Source organism: Schistocerca cancellata, chromosome 2 (assembly GCF_023864275.1).
Source record: "Schistocerca cancellata isolate TAMUIC-IGC-003103 chromosome 2, iqSchCanc2.1, whole genome shotgun sequence".
Taxonomy (NCBI): domain Eukaryota; kingdom Metazoa; phylum Arthropoda; class Insecta; order Orthoptera; family Acrididae; genus Schistocerca; species Schistocerca cancellata.
In genome coordinates, this window is record NC_064627.1 from 405,309,255 (window position 1) to 405,329,602 (window position 20,348).

The 20,348-nt window shown below is 38.1% G+C and overlaps 1 protein-coding gene across 1 annotated transcript in view; it reads right to left on the reverse strand.

The window, feature by feature from the left end:
- LOC126161852 (EF-hand domain-containing protein 1-like) overlaps positions 1-20,348 on the reverse strand; it is a 187,487-nt gene that overhangs the window by 46,318 nt on the left and 120,821 nt on the right. The window contains exon 8 of the mRNA XM_049917962.1: positions 8,535-8,649. Within this exon, the coding sequence (XP_049773919.1) occupies positions 8,535-8,649 (115 nt within the window). The remainder of the gene's footprint in view (positions 1-8,534; positions 8,650-20,348) is intronic.

Sequence of the window (20,348 nt, forward strand, 5' to 3'; positions counted from 1 at the left end):
GATGTTAAGTTTAATATAAAACAGGATATTATATAAGAAATTATTACTAGGTAACTGAAACAATAAAAGAAGACTTCAAAGCTCAGATAACATAACAGGCAATAAAGTTAACAGATACTGACACGAAGGTTAACAGTCTTACAGAAAATTTGCCTGATAAAGTACATAAAATGGTAAATAAGGAGTTTAAGCAATATTTGCATAATGTTAGAGATAAGTTCAACAAATTACAACTCAAAATTTCCAATAAATATATACAGGTAGACTGTTTAGATCATAACAACTTCTTACATCATTAAGATACACTAAACTCTTTAGAAACCAAACTTCAAAATTTCGTAAATGATACCGTAAGTTTACAGAATAGTTCAATCACCTTCAAGGATAATCCAACACATTGCCAAGAAGAATTACAAAAACTTTGGAGTGCAATTACAGACACTTAAAATAGACTGCAAAACAAACAAATTGGAAATGGTGTCGGCTTACGTGTGGATCTGGTAGAAGATTTGCAACTGAGTGACAGCTTATATTTGGCAAAACAATTCCTCGAGTTTAAACTGGAGGAGGAAGTTCAATCAATCTGTTTCTTAAGAGTATAGATAATTATACAGTAAGTGGAGTCATAACAGAAAGATAGATTTCATACTAGGATATTTATCCGGATACACAGCACTATGGGGTAATGCTCATTCTGAAGATTTTAAAACATGGGAGGATTTTCAGGAGAAATTTGAGAGAAAATACTGGTCAACCAGTACCCAAGAGAAGCTAACATTACAGTATTTAGATCCAAAGCAGTACAATAGTTCATGAGGTATTTGCAAGAATTATATTGAATGACATTTAACTAAGGCAAAGTATTTAGACAATGTATTAGATGAAATTCACATACTTAAAGTGTTAAAAATATGGGCAACCACACTGTGTTAGAAAAGAAATCTGGTATACAGGATGGTCAAACAAACGAGGTCTACTACCCTTTATTAAATACCGAGAAGAATGAAATGCATTAATCCCAGGAAAGAAACAGTAATAACAGAAACGGGAAACTATTTAAAAGGCCCGGTACATTAAATAAATGAAAGACAATAATTACTGAAGGTACATGGTAATAATACAAGCAAAATAAAATCAAATGAAAATAACCAGATTAAGTCTCAAGTGTTTGCATCCCAAAGTAACCTGATGACACACGCTAGTGTGCTCTGTATAGAGGTTATAAATACTAACCAAGATAATATGCAAAGTAGCTATCTGGTAATTATCATGGAAAACAAAGAGAGTCCTGGCTCCAGGGTGAAGAACCAGGATGTCACCAAAATTTATGTGGCCTATATGTAGAAAAATAGATAGCTTCCAGCAGACAAATATCTACTAAGAAATGGTTTTTAGAGGAGGAAATCCATTATAATGCCTAAATGTTTTAACCCGCAATATCTGAAGTTTTGCATGGATATATTGTAGAGATATATGTAGATTTTGGTAGTGAAATTTCTCTAATACCCGAAGAGTTGTTTAGAACATGAAAAATGAAGGAAATATTACTGATATTACCTGTAACTGGATTGTATATAGTAGGAATAGTTAGAAATAAAGGTAAGCTAATTAAACAAGAAACGAGAACCCCAGTACAAATTGGGCCTCTTTCTTGCACCCAAACTTTGTTAGTAGAACCTAACATAAATATGACATAAATAATGTAGTTGTATGATGATTTTGTGAGGAATGAAGGGTACATCCATGAAATAATGTATGACACACTAAATGGTCCACATAAATTATGACAGAAGAACCCAGTGGGTTAAAATAGGAAGTATTACTGATAAGCATCTAAAACATTTGGGTGAGAGAAATATGAATGAAAATGGTAGTGAGTAGGACAAAGAATACATAGACAGAGAAGAAAGGTGTTGAAATCATAACAGGGTAAAATTTGAGGAAAAGTATTAACAAACCTCTTCGTTCTTCATCGATCAAATTGTTGAGGATGCTGACAGGTATTGTCTTAAAAAAAAAAAGACATACAGAGAATGTGGACTCATGAGTGATTGGATATATGTGGCTAGACAGGTCCTGGAGTACTGATTTACACCATAGGTCATGCCAATTCACAAGTGAAATGGTCTGTACCACTTTTATGAAATAGTTGAGGGTGGGTCACTTTCACTTTCAAATAAAAGTAAGTTGTGCAGTACTTACCCATATCCCTAGATGTAACTTGACATTTCAAGATATACTCTGTTGTTGTTGACACAAAAAATAAAACCAACTAATGTTCTTGATCTTAAATATAAATAACCTTTGTATGTTATTCAGTTGTGGAAAAATTCATGAATACTTCACTTCAATAGCTGAAGACCTCATTCAAGTACACTGTCAAAGACCAGTCCCAAGTTTCTCCAGCAAGTTAGTGATCTCGATTGCTTCTATGTATGTTTATGAAACAAACAATTATAAGTAAAATTAAATCATTAAGCAATAAAAGTCAAGTGGTCTTGTTGAAGTAACTGATTTCATATTAAAAGCATGTGCTCACCACATAGCAAACCCCTTGGCAAAAATTTTCAACCTCTCTTTAAAAACTGGTGTATTTCCAGGTATTTTTAAAATAGCAAAAGTTTCACCACTGCTAAAAAAGGTTCTTCTGAAAAAATATCAAACTACTGACCCATTTCTCAGTTGAGTTCATTCTCAAAAATTCTATAAAAACTCTTCTATGATAGGCTTTTAAGTTTCATAAATAAATATGCACCTCCTACAGTACAGCAACATGGTTTTAGAAAGTCTAAATCTACACAGATAGCAATTTTCGAATTCTTAGACTACATTTTAATATCCCTTGATCAACATAAATTAGCTGCAGGTATTTTTCTAGATCTATCAAAAGCCTTTGATGTCTTGGACCATCACATTCTGCTCGAAAAATTAGAAAGATGAGGAGTAAGAGGTGTAGCACATAGCTGGTTGTGTTCATACCTAAAAAACCGCAGGCATAAAGTATCACTTCAGTATGAATTCAACAAAATGAATAAAACAAGAAAGAACTCCTTTCTTTCTAGCGAATTACCAATAAAATATGGTGTACCACAGGGCTCAATCTTAGGTCCACTACTCTTCATGATTTATGTGGACGACTTAGTTGAATATACAAGACCCACAAAAACTATCCTATTTGCTGATGACACCGGCATATTGCTCACTGGATCCAGTGCAGAAACTTTGCAGTCCACAGCAGAAAGTTCTATGAAAAGACTTTCTGAGTGATTCACAAAAAACAATCTCATTATAAGTACTGAAAAATCTGTGTGTGTCGATTTTCATTTAATTCCTCCAACTAATCAAATGTCTATTCAAGCACAATTAAAAAATGATCCCCTAGAAAATGTAAGTGCCACAAAATTTTTGGGTCTATGGGTTCAACAAGACTTAAAGTGGGACACACATTATAAATAACTTGTCTAGTGCACTATCATCTGTGTGCTATGGCCTAAGAATTTTAAAGGCTACAACAAACAAAACAACAGTACTGCAGGCATATTATACACAGTTCCACTCACTAGTCCAATATCGGATTGTTTTCTGGGGATAATCAACTCACAGTGTACAGGTTTTTAGAATGCAAAAAAGAGCTCTAAGAATAATTTGTGGCCATAAAAAGATGGAGTCCTGTAAATCCCATTTTACTGAGCTTGGTGTTCTAAATGTTCCAAGTTTATTCATTTATGAACCTATCTTGTTCACTAGGTACTACCTCCTAAAAACAGGCAAACTGCTACAGAACAAAAATGTACACAACTGTAGTACCAGAGGGAAATCAAATATACATTAAAAAAAATCACAGAACAACCACTTATCAGAGGAGCATAATTAACACTGGTGTAATTCTACACAGTAAGATACCAGAGGAAATAAAAAATGCTACTCATCCAATATTTAAAGCTAAACTAAAGGCATTTTTAATAATGCACAGTTTCTATTCTGTCAGAGAATTTTTGAATATGTAACAAAATTAATTGTAATAGGTACCTATTTTTAATTTGCCTACTATTTTGCTAATACTATGTATTATTGTAACTTATCTTTGACCTGCCCAATATCTATTGTACAATTTGTGCTGTAGGATAAAACTGGACCAATAAAAAATCAAATCAAATCAAACCACTGTTCCAACAGTTAAAAATCCTGTCACTGCCATGCTTCTATATAATGGAACTAGCTTGTTTTACAGTACAGCACTTGGAATTCATGTACAGAAATTCAGACTGCCACACACAAGACAATAGAAACAAATCCCAATTACAAACTATAGCTCACAACATAAAATTATATGCCAATGGGGTTAAGTGTATGGGCATTAAAATATACAACCACCTCCCAACAGACATAAAAACAAGCAAAACTCCAAAAATAATAAAAATTAAAGGAATTGCTCCTAAATCACTGTTTTTATTCCATACATGAATTTCTTGAAACAAAATTTTAGTTACTTGTAATAAGCTGTTTATTCACTTGTAGGTATTTCTACTTAGTTAGATAATTTAATTATCGTATGCCATTTTCTGAAGAAGAGAAATTGGTTAATATTGAGTATTGATTTAAGTGTTAAGAAGTCGTTTCTGAAAGTATTTGTATGGAGTGTAGCCATGTATGGAAGTGAAACATGGACGATAAATAGTTTGGACAAGAAGAGAATAGAAGCTTTCGAAATGTGGTGCTACAGAAGAATGCTGAAGATTAGATGGATAGATCACATAACTAATGAGGAGGTATTGAATAGAATTGGGGAGAAGAGGAGTTTGTGGCACAACTTGACTAGAGGAAGGGATCGGTTGGTAGGACATGTTCTGAGGCATCAAGGGATCACCAATTTAGTACTGGAGGGCAGCGTGGAGGGTAAAAATCATAGAGGGAGATCAAGAGATGAATACACTAAGCAGATTCAGAAGGATGTAGGCTGCAATAGGTACTGGGAGATGAAGAAGCTTGCACAGGATAAAGTAGCATGGAGAGCTGCATCAAACCAGTCTCAGGACTGAAGACCACAACAACAACATGCCATTTATATACTGTCTGTATCTCTTATATGTATTCTGCTATGTGTAGAATGTACCACCACTGTCACCTCTCATTACACACCACCTTTTTTATATTTTGTCTTTATATCCTATATGTATTCTGTTATGTGAGTTATGTACCACTACAGCCATCTCGCAACATACACTGTCTTAACATAATTCTCAAATTGACTTGTCCTATATCATGTTGTGCTTTGCTGTACTAAATGTATGATCTACAGGACCAATAATAAGAATAATAATAATAATAATAATAAAAGTAAAAGGAAACATGAAGCTTGCCCTAAAGAAAATAAAGTTTTTATTTATTTATTTATTATTATTATTTTTATCCAGGAGGGTAACAGTCACTCAATATGTACTGGAAGTATCAGTAATATGGAATCTATATGTTCTGGTATTTAAGGAATGCGTATTAGTAGTTTAACAAAATAATACATAATGGATACTAAGTGACAACCTGGAAAAGAGATATTAGAAAATATACTTACATATGTAATAATACAATAAGGAATAAAATCAATGTCAAAAGAAAATTTAATAAGAAGGCAGTTATATGCCATGAAATGTGTTTAAATTGTATATTATAAAAGAAAATAATGAAGTGACATCTTTAGCTTGAGTATGGGGATATGTAGTGTAACAGGACATTGTAGATCAAGTCCTGTTCCACTAAATGAAGAATTGTCACTTCAGCTAAAGATGTTCATGATGTTTAAGTAAAGTAAAGTAGGTAGGTCAAATATTGACAGACCTACTATGCATACCATATGTGTTCCTACAGATAGGGCATGTGAAGAAAGATATAGCTGCAGTGTGCAGAAGACAGGAGAATTCTGACTTCTTGCTGGGCATCTGGTATGCAGTCCATGGACCCAGAATACACACAGAATAAACAAGTTTATGGAATCTCTTAGGAGAAAAACAATTGATGTTTTCTGGTTGTAATGTAAGGAAGCTTTTAGAATTACTTTTGGACCAGCAGCACTCTTGTTTGAGTTCTCATAGAAAAGAAATGTATCTGCATCATGTTAATGGACTGATTTATAAAAGAAGTTATGCAATAAACATGTGGAAATGGATGGTTGAAAAAGTGAAAATACATGTTCAATAATCTTTTGATAATTTGATATAAGTCGTTAGTCAGAAGCCTGAGCAATTTCCTGCCAGAGAAGATGCTTCAGAGGAGTCTGCATGGGCATAGCACAGCACTGCATAGCAAATTTCTGAATGGTGACCACAATTACATACAAGCCAGAGTCATCAAAAAAAAGGTAACCCCTTAACAGAACATTGTGATGTATTTTGGTACAGGACACAAGTGAAATAGTACTGGGTGATACCAAACTAAACTGAACCAACACATATGACCAAAAGCCAAATTGATATTTTTATTTTTTGCCATACTCTTAACTCCATGAGGAAAAAATATACAAGTCATTTTTCTGTTTCTTTTTTTTTTTTTTAATTTTCCTCTTTACTCCATGAGGAAAGAGTATATGAGTCTTTTTTATGCTTTATAATGTTTCCATCAGAAGATGTGAATTTTTGCTTCTTGGAGGCAAATGATCCTCAGCTGTTCTGTCTGCTTCTAATTTAGCAATTTTCCCAATTAAATTGTCATATGTTACACCTACAAGTAAAATATTATGAGAACAAACATACAACTTAACACTTCATGATGGTAGTGTCTGCTAGCAGACACAATCAATTAGATTCACCAAGGGAAGTGGTGCAATGGTAAGGCAGTGAACTCACATTAGGGCAGACGGCAGTTCAAATTCCCATCCAGCCATCTAGATATCAGTCTTTTTTGGTGATTTCTTTCTGATGTCTCCCCAACCCATGTTTGTACTCCTGCTCTAATAACCTCATTATTGATGGCACATTAACTTTAACCTTCTTTCTTCTACTTCTCTGATTAAGAGCCATTCTCAAGCATCAGTATGAAATGATCTCCCTAAGCCTGACTTCACTCAATGCCACCAATGCAGTGAATTCCCCTTTACATGGTGCCACTGAGAAGAGGCTACTTTGTTGTTGTTTCCATGTCTCTGTTCTGTCATAGAATATGATGAGGATGGTGCTTTTCTTTCACTTCTTTTACTGAGAAAAGGAAAAATTAAAATTCTGGCTACATTAATTTCTAGAAGGAAGAATAGCTAAAGCCTGATGTCATACATTATATGACAATCTTCAACAGTATGATGGGATTATTTTTCTGTACTCCCAGATATCATGGGAATTCTTTGATGAGCTTGTGGCTGTGGTCTAGCTTGCAATTCATGGAACAACTATCAGTGTCAAACCTAGTATTCCAGCAGAAGAGAAGCTTACTCTCAAATTAAGGTAAGAAGAACTTCTACACATACTGAATCAAACATATATTTTGTTGCAAATTTTCACATTACACATCAATGGAAACCATAAATATGCTACTCTGGTAAGCCTAAATTTATTTCTGTAGATATACTTGAAGCAGATACATTGATGTCAGTTAATGGTGAAGCTGACTTCTTGAGTCTACCTGTTTGTGTGTTAAATGAATGTCTGAACTGGTGTGAGGACAAAACTGGAAATTTTCCTTGTCACAGACAATGATGTATGTTACACATTGGAGGCTAAAAGCATGGACTGAACATTATGTAGTGTATCATGTAAAAATAGAACTCCCTTTGATACTTTGGTTCCTTGCCTTTCTTATGAGTTCATGAAACTTTTCTCCTCGGAGATAATAAAACATCAAAAGAGCAGAAAACAGTACACATAAAAAGGGAAAGTATTAATGGCGAGTCCTTAAATAGCATCCAGAGAAAAATTCAATTTCTGAAGTTTCTATTCATCTTTCACTTTTCATATAGCATGTCTGTCCTTTTCTCTAAAGAACAAAGTACCTAAAAACTCACACAGCTAATGACTGTATACCTGTTCCTTTATTGTAATGTATGTCAGCTCTGTTCCACTTTTCCTCTTCCTGTAATTGGAAAGTTAATACTGCTGTTCAATAAAATTTACATGTTTATTTCTGACTTTCTTTTATTCAGTCAGAATTATGGATAGAATAGATTATCTGCATCTTAAGGATATGCCAGGTTTTCATCTAATTAAACATAGGAAATAACAAGGAAATCATAACTGAGATAACTGGAATGACACTACCTACTAGATCTGAATTGAGATTCTGTATTGCTTCAGTCTGATAGATGGCAATTATAAGTTTATATCAATAAATATGTGTCTCAGCCTGCCTATAAATACACTCGAATCTAAATTCTTCACCAAAGATAATATCAGTCTTCATAGGAACTCTTTAAACACAATCAAACTGAAACTAAAATCCTCCTTCCTGTTACATCTAAAAGATCAGTATGTGGTTACCAGATAATGACAAAAATGTTTCATTTTAAATTATTCAAGGATGTTACAGATAATAAATACACCAAAAAAATAACTCACCCTCATCAGTTTTACTGTTTGCTTCTTAAACACATTTATTGGGTCTCTTAGTGGAACTCTTAGCACATTCTCAAAATAATCTCGAGTGAACTTATCACAGTCATAAATAAGGAACCTAAAAGGAAAAATTACTTCTGAGTAAAAATGCAAACACGTAACATCTGTATATATAAAGTAACCCCACCAGTTGCCATAGTAATATTTCCAGTTCCCAATAACTCAAATAATAAACAGAGATACAATAACACAATTCTCTAAGCATTTCTGTACTGTCACTTGGCTTTCAAATATCCACACACACACACACACACACACACACACACACACACACACACATACACACACATCTTTTAACATTGAAGTTAGCCAGTCATGGAAGGAAGTTCAACCAGCCTGCCAGAGACAGTACTACCAAACATGTTCTTAGTTTGGTTTCTTCAAACCAAACAAAAGTAACTTTTTCTTACCTAGATTAAATTTATAACTTCTGAAAAAGGCACATTTTAACTGGTGATGAATATTTCAACAGGTGGTAAGTCATGGACCCACAGATGTTAGTGCATTACCATATTTTAGTAAGTGCAACTGCTTGAAATTGCATGTGTATCAAGCTGATTGGCTAACTTCATTGCTAAATAGCTTGGAAATGGCACAATTATTTCTCAGCACTGCTTCTCCTGCAACACCCATTAAGAGCCTTTCAGACTGTTTCTGACTATTTCTGACAACCCTATAAGTACACACAAACAACAATATGGAAAGGATAGACTGATAGTCACCACATAGAGGAGGCATTGAGTCATAAACATCATGATGAAAAAGAATCCTATAAATGTACAGCTTTCAGACAAAGTCCTGCTTCAGAAGTAGAAATGTCGCACACATTCACACAAGCACAACTCACACATACATTGCCACTGTTGCCTCTAGATGGAGATTACAATGGCCATGTGTATATGAGTTGTGCTTGTTTGAATATGTGTGAGTTTTGTATTTCTGTAGGACTTTGTCTAAAAGCTAAATATTTCTAGCATTCTTTTTCAGTGTGATGTGGTGCCTAGTGATCTAACCTTCCTATATCATTATTGTTGGATCCTGGATTTTCCATTGTATAGCCTAACATTGAGCTAATTAATTTATCATTTTATACACTCCTGGAAATGGAAAAAAGAACACATTGACACCGGTGTGTCAGACCCACCATACTTGCTACGGACACTGCGAGAGGGCTGTACAAGCAATGATCACACGCACGGCACAGCGGACACACCAGGAACCGCGGTGTTGGCCGTCGAATGGCGCTAGCTGCGCAGCATTTGTGCACCGCTGCCGTCAGTGTCAGCCAGTTTGCCGTGGCATACGGAGCTCCATCGCAGTCTTTAACACTGGTAGCATGCCGCGACAGCGTGGACGTGAACCGTATGTGCAGTTGACGGACTTTGAGCGAGGGCGTATAGTGGGCATGCGGGAGGCCGGGTGGACGTACCGCCGAATTGCTCAACACGTGGGGCGTGAGGTCTCCACAGTACATCGATGTTGTCGCCAGTGGCTGGCGGAAGGTGCACGTGCCCGTCGACCTGGGACCGGACCGCAGCGACGCACGGATGCACGCCAAGACCGTAGGATCCTACGCAGTGCCGTAGGGGACCGCACCGCCACTTCCCAGCAAATTAGGGACACTGTTGCTCCTGGGGTATCGGCGAGGACCATTCGCAACCGTCTCCATGAAGCTGGGCTACGGTCCCGCACACCGTTAGGCCGTCTTCCGCTCATGCCCCAACATCGTGCAGCCCGCCTCCAGTGGTGTCGTGAATGGAGGGACGAATGGAGACGTGTCGTCTTCAGCGATGAGAGTCTCTTCTGCCTTGGTGCCAATGATGGTCGTATGCGTGTTTGGCGCCGTGCAGGTGAGCGCCACAATCAGGACTGCTTACGACCGAGGCACACAGGGCCAACACCCGGCATCATGGTGTGGGGAGCGATCTCCTACACTGGCCGTACACCACTGGTGATCGTCGAGGGGACACTGAATAGTGCACGGTACATCCAAACCGTCATCGAACCCATCGTTCTACCATTCCTAGAGCGGCAAGGGAACTTGCTGTTCCAACAGGACAATGCACGTCTGCATGTATCCCGTGCCACCCAATGTGCTCTAGAAGGTGTAAGTCAACTACCCTGGCCAGCAAGATCTCCGGATCTGTCCCCCATTGAGCATGTTTGGGACTGGATGAAGCGTCGTCTCACGCGGTCTGCACGTCCAGCACGAACTCTGGTCCAACTGAGGCGCCGGTGGAAATGGCATGGCAAGCCGTTCCACAGGACTACATCCAGCATCTCTACGATCGTCTCCATGCGAGAATAGCAGCCTGCATTGCTGTGAAAGGTGGATATACACTGTACTAGTGCCGACATTGGGCATGCTCTGTTGCCTGTGTCTATGTGCCTGTGGTTCTGTCAGTGTGATCATGTGATGTATCTGACCCCAGGAATATGTCAATAAAGTTTCCCCTTCCTGGGACAATGAATTCATGGTGTTCTTATTTCAATTTCCAGGAGTGTATATAACTATGGATATGTTTCAAGTAAATAGAATACCTGTATTCTAAATGAATGCAAAACATTGACTGTAGTAGCTGACAAGCGAATCACTTTTTCCACACTATTTATCATCAATGCTAATCAACACAGACAAAAGTCCAACATAAACAGCTTCATTGTGCAACTAACTAACTTCACACTTATTCACTGTTCACTTCATCTACTCTCAATGCTGGTGTTGATGGTTCACAGTTGCCTTGGAACTTACTAGTCAGTACTAAGTTCCTACTATAACGCTCATTATTGTGTCAATGTTATACTTCAGTTTTCCCACCAAGTTATTGGATACGTTATTGGATACTTTTCCCCATTGTTCTAGTGTATTCTATCTATTGTTGCTTACTTAATCTCTCTGAGCAGAATGCTGGTTATAGCAACTGTTTTTATTGAATTCACATTTTATTCATTTGGTTTGTATTTTTGGACATTATCAAGACTGTTATTAATTTGCAAACTTGATAAAATAATGTTATCTTTTTTGTAGTCGTGTGTTTTAGTTTGATGTTGTTGTTATTGTGGTCTTCAGTCCTGAGACTGGTTTGATGCAGCTCTCTATGCTACTCTATCCTGTGCAAGCTTCTTCGTCTCCCAGTATCTACTGCAACCTACATCCTTCTGAATCTGCTTAGTGTATTCATCTCTTGGTCTCCCTCTATGATTTCTACCCTCCACACTGCCCTCCAATACTAAATTGGTGATCCCTTGATGCCTCAGAACATGTCCTACCAACCAATTCCTTCTTCTAGTCAAGTTGTGCAACAAACTTCTCTTCTCCCCAATCCTATTCAATACCTCCTCATTAGTTACGTGATCTACCCACCTTATCTTCAGCATTCTTCTGTAGCACCACATTTCGAAAGCTTCTATTCTCTTCTTGTCCAAACTAGTTATTGTCCATGTTTCACTTCCATACATGGCTGCACTCCATACAAATACTTTCAGAAATGACTTCCTGACACTTAAATCTATACTCGATGTTAACAAATTCCTCTTCTTGAGAAATGCTTTCCTTGCCATTGCCAGTCTACATTTTATATCCTCTCTACTTCGACCATCATCGGTTATTTTACTCCCTAAATAGCAAAACTCCTTTACTACTTTAAGTGTCTCATTTCCTAATCTAATTCCCTCAGCATCACCTGACTTAATTTGACTACATTCCATTATCCTCGTTTTGCTTTTGTTGATGTTCATCTTATATCCTCCTTTCAAGACACTGTCCATTCCGTTCAACTGCTCTTCCAAGTCCTTTGCTGTCTCTGACAGAATTACAATGTCATCAGCGAACCTCAAAGTTTTTATTTATTCTCCATGGATTTTAATACCTACTCCGAATTTTTCTTTTGTTTCCTTTACTGCTTGCTCAATATACAGATTGAATAACATCGGGGAGAGGCTACAACCCTGTCTTACTCCCTTCCCAACCACTGCTTCCCTTTCATGCCCCTCGACTCTTATAACTGCCATCTGGTTTCTGTACAAACTGTAAATAGCCTTTCGCTCCCTGTATTTTACCCCTGCCACCTTCTGAATTTGAAAGAGAGTATTCCAGTTAACATTGTCAAAAGCTTTCTCTAAGTCTACAAATGCTAGAAACGTAGGTTTGCCTTTTCTTAATCTTTCTTCTAAGATAAGTCATAAGGTCAGTATTGCCTCACGTGTTCCAACATTTCTATGGAATCCAAACTGATCTTCCCCGAGGTCGGCTTCTACCAGTTTTTCCATTCGTCTGTAAAGAATTCGCGTTAGTATTTTGCAGCTGTGACGTATTAAACTGATAGTTCGGTAATTTTCACATCTGTCAACACCTGCTTTCTTTGGGATTGGAATTATTATATTCTTCTTGAAGTCTGAGGGTATTTCGCCTGTCTCATACATCTTCCTCACCAGATGGTAGAGTTTTGTCATGACTGGCTCTCCCGAGGCCATCAGTAGTTCAAATGGAATGTTGTCTACTCCTGGGGCCTTGTTTTGACAGGTCTTTCAGTGCTCTGTCAAACTCTTCATGCAGTATCTTATCTCCCATTTCATCTTCATCTACATCCTCTCCCATTTCCATAATATTGTTCTCAAGTACATCGCCCTTGTATAAACCCTCTATATACTCCTTCCACCTTTCTGCCTTCCCTTCTTTGCTTAGAACTGGGTTACCATCTGAGCTCTTGATATTCATACAAGTGGTTCTCTTCTCTCCAAAGGTCTCTCTAATTTTCCTGTAGGCAGTATCTATCTTACCCCTAGTGAGACAAGCCTCTACATCCTTACATTTGTCCTCTAGCCATCCCTGCTTAGCCATTTTGCACTTCCTGTCGATATCATTTTTGAGACGTTTGTATTCCTTTCTGCCTGCTTCATTTACTGCATTTTTATATTTTCTCCTTTCATCAATTAAATTCAATATTTCTTCTGTTACCCAAGGATTTCTATTAGCCCTCGTCTTTTTACCTATTTGATCCTCTGCTGCCTTCACTATCTCATCTCTCAGAGCTACCCATTCTTCTTCTACTGTATTTCTTTCACCCATTCCTGTCAATTGTTCCCTTATGCTCTCCCTGAAACTCTCTACAACCTCTGGTTCTTTCAGTTTATCCAGTTCCCATCTCCTTAAATTCCCACCTTTTTGCAGTTTCTTTAGTTTCAATCTGCAGTTCATAACCAATAGATTGTGGTCAGAATCCACATCTGCCCCAGGAAATGTCTTACAATTTAAAACCTGGTTCCTAAATCTCTGTCTTACCATTATATAATCAATCTGATACCTTTTAGTATCTCCAGGATTCTTCCAGGTATACAACCTTCTTTTATGATTCTTGAACCAAGTGTTGGCTATGATTAAGTTATGCTCTGTGCAAAATTCTACAAGGCAGCTTCCTCTTTCATTCCTTCCCCCCAATCCACATTCACCTACTATGTTTCCTTCTCTCCCTTTCCCTACTGATGAATTCCAATCACCCATGACTATTAAATTTTCGTCTCCCTTCACCACCTGAATAGTTTCTTTTATCTCGTCATACATTTCGTCTATTTCTTCATCATCTGCAAAGGTAGTTGACATATAAACTTGTACTACTGTAGTAGGCATGGGCTTTGTGTCTATCTTGGCCACAATAATGCGTTCACTATGCTGTTTGTAGTAGCTAACCCGCACTCCTATTTTTTTTATTCATTATTAAACCTACTCCTGCATTACCCCTATTTGATTTTGTATTTATAACCCTGTAATCACCTGACCAAAAGTCATGTTCCTCCTGCCACCAAACTTCACTAATTCCCACTATATCTAACTTTAACCTATCCATTTCCCTTTTTAAATTTTCTAACCTACCTGCCCGATTAAGGGATCTGACATTCCACGCTCCGATCCGTAGAACGCCAGTTTTCTTTCTCCTGATAACGACGTCCTCCTGAGTAGTCCCCGCCCGGAGATCCGAATGGGGGACTATTTTACCTCCGGAATATTTTACCCAAGAGGACGCCATCATCATTTAATCATACAGTAGAGCTGCATGTCCTCGGGAAAAATTACGGCTGTAGTTTCCCCTTGCTTTCAGCCGTTCGCAGTACCAGCACAGCAAGGCCGTTTTGGTTATTGTTGCAAGGCCAGATCAGTCAATCATCCAGACTGTTGCCCCTGCAACTACTGAAAAGGCTGCTGCCCCTCTTCAGGAACCACATGTTTGTCTGGCCTCTCAACAGATACCCCTCCGTTGTGGTTGCACCTATGGTACGGCCATCTGTATCGCTGAGGCACGCAAGCCTCCCCACCAATGGCAAGGTCCATGGTTCATGGGGGGTTTGATATGGAAACAATAATTTGCAAGACAGGAATTCCATTCAGTTAGTAGCAATAAAATAAAAACTGGTACTGCTGCTCCTCCTTTCCCCTCCCCCCTCCTCACCACCTACCAACCAACCTGGCTGGTCACCTGTACATAACAAAATACTCTGACAGTTTTCATCAGTAAACTAATGTCAAGCAGTCATCACAGTTCTGTGGTTTTCTGGCAACGCAGTATACAGTAGTTATTTCAGTAGCCAATGATCCAACAGAGTAAGCAGATATGTAAAACTTCAGTGTGTAATCTGCTGTTAGCCCCATAGACAATAAGAGGATGCTTACAAATTTTGCTCTCCTGTGATATTATCTACAAGACCCAAGAATGACAGCCCAAAAAAATCTTGTCCAGATCTCAGTACCACACAGAAACAATGTTACTACTCATTTCAAAATGTCACCCATTTTGCCTACAAGGTCACCTGTTGCTTCACCTGACAACCGACAAAAGTGCGAGCTGCCTCTCCACTGCTCACCATCAAGCTGGTGACAACAAGAAAAAATTGTCAGCCCATCATTCATCCCTAAAACAAAAAGGCAGCATAACAAATAGCTTATCCTCTAGTAAATTCTAAAGAAGCTACACACATTTTTAGGCTTGATACATTCATGCTTATTGGTTTAAAAATCCAATATCATTTAGATTAGGTATCAAAGGCAATTGCATTTAATAAGCTGGGATCTTTATGAGCACATTACAAGCAATTATTTGAACCAGCATTGGATTGTGCACATATATCTTTTGTAAAATTACTTCACTGTCGAATTTTGACATAATTATTATTTACTTCCACTATTGGTCAATTTTGGCTGCATACCTATATTAAGTGGAAACTGACATGCAGAAACATGAGCTACAAAACTATACAGCCAGCAGCATATGACTAGCAGTGTAAGACTGGAAATTAGTAATCATCCATACAACAGGATTAGCATACGTTTTACATAACCTGCCTTATGTGGTGCTTGCGTTTGCACTTGTAAAACATTATTTGATAATGGTATAACAGTTGAAATTGGCCAGTTGTGAAGACAATTAATAATTACAGTCAAAGGAGGATAATTGTCTCATTTCACAAACTTTATATGACTGTGGTACCTGCCAAAGGAAAGTGACATATGCCACTGAAACAGTTAGGCATATCGTAATCATACAGGGTACACCAAGTGTCATTTATTATGCACAAATTAGTGAAAATTGAGGCAGAAGGATAGAAAAGTATGAGGATGATCACTCTGGTGTCCTCCAGTCATTGGGAGATCCCTATGGTCATCACAGAAAAGCATAATGGCTCAATTTGAATATGTTGGCTACTGTGGAAACTCATTCATATGCCAACCATCCTATTCTTAGACCAAAAGAATTGTTAGCAAAGCTGGTTGGTGGGCTATTCCTTATTAAAAATAGACCTACACGCAGTTACCAGTCAGTGCTGAAATGCAACAAAGTTTGGTGTTAAATACATCATTTGGTATCTATTGTTGTAACAAGCTAATGTTTGGCATCACAAAGGCTCCCACAATTTTAACAGTTTATATGAGATACTCAAAATTGCACGAACTATCTTGATGATTTTACACTAATGCATGACAATGCACGCCCACATGTTGCGAGAATTATGCAAGACTTCTTGGATGAAACAGGGATTCATGCTATGGGTTGGTCTGCTTGAAGCCATGATTTCAATCCTATTGAGCATGTGTGGGACCAGCTGGGAAGAAGAGCTTGTCAGCACTATCCAGAGATCCTAGAGGACCTACAGGATGCCCTCCTAGAAGAACGGGATATGATTCATGAACAGGACATTACCCCAATAATCAGGAGCAGAGGTGGAATGCCATCATTGCTGCAAGAGGTGGCAACACACACTTTTGAAGATGCAAACAGAGGTCTCTGAGATCATCTCTGAGACCTGTGAAGTAAAGTGTGAAGTGTATAACATCAAAACAGGCATGCATTACCTGTATGAGCTAACTAAAATTTCCTCGAAGTGTGCATCTCTGGTTTAATTTGTTAAATTTGTTTATAATCATTTTTTGTTTTTCATTGTTGGACACTTAGATGAGACCTACCACAATACTCCATCATAATATAGTGGATTCGTGTCATAAAAGTGTCACAAATTTAAAATAAATTTCAGTTTTTGGAAGAAACTGAAGTGTTGCATTTTTCATGCTGGTCGGTTTTATGTTGGCCAGATAAGTATATTTCTGAAATTTCGTTAATCTACATTAATTATTTGTTGGTATTGTAATTTTTTTTTTCAGTCAGTGTATTAACCAACATATATACCTGAGAAGCATCTTATGCTTATGATGAATGCTTTCCAATACGGTATTGGTGCAGTGCTGTTGCATAAACATTCTGATGACACTGAATAGCCCACTGAGTTCATGTTCAAGATGCTAACAGAATTCTAGCTAAATTATTGGCAGATAAAGAAAAGAGACTATAGTAATAATTTATGGTGTAAAGAAATTTCATGTTTATTTGCACAGAACTAAGTTCCACTGATCTCAAGATTTGGTTTCCACTCTAAGCTGCCTCCAAAAATGGTACATCAGCTCCAGAGGTGGGTCATGTTCCTAATTGATTATCGCTATGAAATTCTGCCACTCGACATGTCAATGTTTACTTCCACTTGCTCTGTTGTCCCAACACAGTTTGCCAGTATGAAGTGTTTTACCTTGCATTGGATGATAACCTATAACACCTGAAGTAGCTACTGTACATTAGTGGGTTTTATCTGCTACTTTGTAGGGTTATAATCACGGTACATTGACGTTTACTGAGTACTTGCCTAAAGGCATAGGTCCAGTATTTTGGACAATCTTCTACTTACAACACCAGCTGATTGTCACCAATGGTGTCCTCATGTTAACAGCCAAAGAGTCGGAATGCTCGATTGTTGTCTCACTTACATTTTTCCCCCACATCCCCCAGCTGCTGCACACATCATACTTGGTGTTACAGAGAATGAGGGCCCTGGTACTGCAGCATATGTCCTTCCCAGGTGTTGACATCAACAAAGAATGTTCACTCCATGGTTGACATTTCTGAACACACAATCAAGAAACCCCAGAGCAGAATTTCAACTTATGGTCATACCATTAGCAACAATTTGGAATTGGGCAGTTTCAGAAAGTGATGTGGTTGTTGGTTCCCCAAACCCTCTTGCATTTTTCTTATGTGTGACTGATGTCCCTGATGGCTGCTAGCATTAAGAACAGTGCCCTAGCCACCATATTTTCCTCAGTATTGGGTCCATAGCAAAAATAATTACCAGAAGAGATAGATAAAATTCAAATTAGAGCTCAATAATTCCTCATTAGCTTGTCTAATCAGTGTGAGTGTGTTGCAGCAACACTGAAAAAATTTCAGTGTAAGGAACAATTAGAAAGACTGTGTGCACAATGTGCAGCATAATCTTGCATAATTAGTATGTTAGTAAAATTAAAAGGTTTATGTAGGTTTATTCAGAGGAGTACTACACTTGATCTTTCCTGTGACACAACACTCTAAAATAGCTTTCAGAGTGCCAGTGTAGATGCAGATCTGTTCAAATGACACTAGGATAGTGAAAAATCTGTCTTGAACTGTGCCAGTTGTCTGGGAAGTGAATCTTAAACACACCCTGACATGAAAAACATCTGACAAGGAATACCTTAAGTAAGAGGTTATAAAAGGCCAATGATGTTTATGGCCTTCGATGCCCCACATGTTGTGTACTACGCAGCCACAATATTGGTTGCTAATGGCAACTGGAGGTGGCACTGGAGGTATCCAATGGTGAGCACAGCATGAGGCTAAGAAGCATAGTTAAACTGCTTAGTCAATGAGTAACTCACAACAGTGCTGCCGTGCTAGAGGTGTTGATAGAAAGTGGAGCAATGGCAATGATAAACAAAGCAAACAATGCAGTATACCAACAACAACAGTTGCTGAAGCTGATATTTCTTCAGAAAGTAATCCAAGTAATTTTGCAGAGTGACAAAGAAGTGGCAGATGAAATATTAGCATTCCTGTAAGATCAGTCAGTGGAAAGTGTGGTGTCATATATGCTTGACTGTGCAGAAATGTATACGAGGAGTATAATGATGATGATACCTGCTTAATAAGTGAAAGTGATATGGAAACGGTTGGTTGGTTGATTTGGGGGAAAGGACCAAACAGTGAGGCCATCAGTCCCATTGGGTTAGGGAAAGATGGAGAAGGAATTCAGCTGTGCTCTTTCAAAGGAACTATCCCAGCATTTGCCTGAAGTGATTGAGGGAAATGACGTATTGAAACAGCAGGTGTTTAACCATGTAGTTTGCCAGCTTTGTTGGACATAGAGCGAATCCTGTCTCCAGTGAAAAACAGTAAAGCCCAATCGTTGCTCAAGAAGCAGATACTAAACATAATTATATACATGGAAGATCATCCACAGCATAGTAAAAAAAAAAAAAAAAAAAAAAAAAAAAAAAGAACAGATTTCAAATAAGTCCACAGTAATATGACCATGTTGTGAACAGACAAACTATGGATGAAACTTCCTGGCAGATTAAAACTGTGTACCGGACCGAGACTCGAACTCGGGACCTTTGCCTTTCGCGGGCAAGTACTCTACCACCTGAGCTACCCACGCACGACTCACGCCCTGTCCTCACAGCTTTACTTCTGCCAGTATCTCGTCTCCTACCTTCCAAACTTTGCAGAAGCTCTCCTGCGAACCTGTGAGGACGGGGCGTGAGTCGTGCTTGGGTAGCTCAGGTGGTAGAGCACTTGCCCGCGAAAGGCAAAGGTCCCGAGTTCGAGTCTCGGTCCGGCACACAGTTTTAATCTGCCAGGAAGTTTCATATCAGCGCACACTCTGCTGCAGAGTGAAAATCTCATTCTGGAGACAAACTATGGATATTCAAGGGAGGACTAGGTGCAATTATTACAAAAATAGGTATTTGCATGTTTCAAGGATGCTCGGAACAATTTACAGGATGTGCCTGATAGTGACCTGCTACATTGTTTATGTCAAGCTGCACGTGAAATAGGTTACAGTGATTTCAAGAGAGGTAGTGGATTGGTGCATAACTTCAAACATTGATACAGAATTGGAAGACATAAGATAATGAAATTTGAAAATGTCAACTTGACAATGCATGGCAAACTGTGGAATCAACCTCAAAATTTTGGTAGGTAAACAAATTTATCCCATCATTCAGTAAGGAATTTGTTTCCAGTGCCAACAATCAGAATTTGATGAGGAAGTGCATATGAAAGAACCCTAGAAATTAGAAGTACTGGTACCAAGAAAGTTGTATCAAGATCAACTAATGGCTCTGAGCACTATGGGACTGAACATCTGAGGTCATCCGTCCCCTAGACTTAGAACTACTTAAAC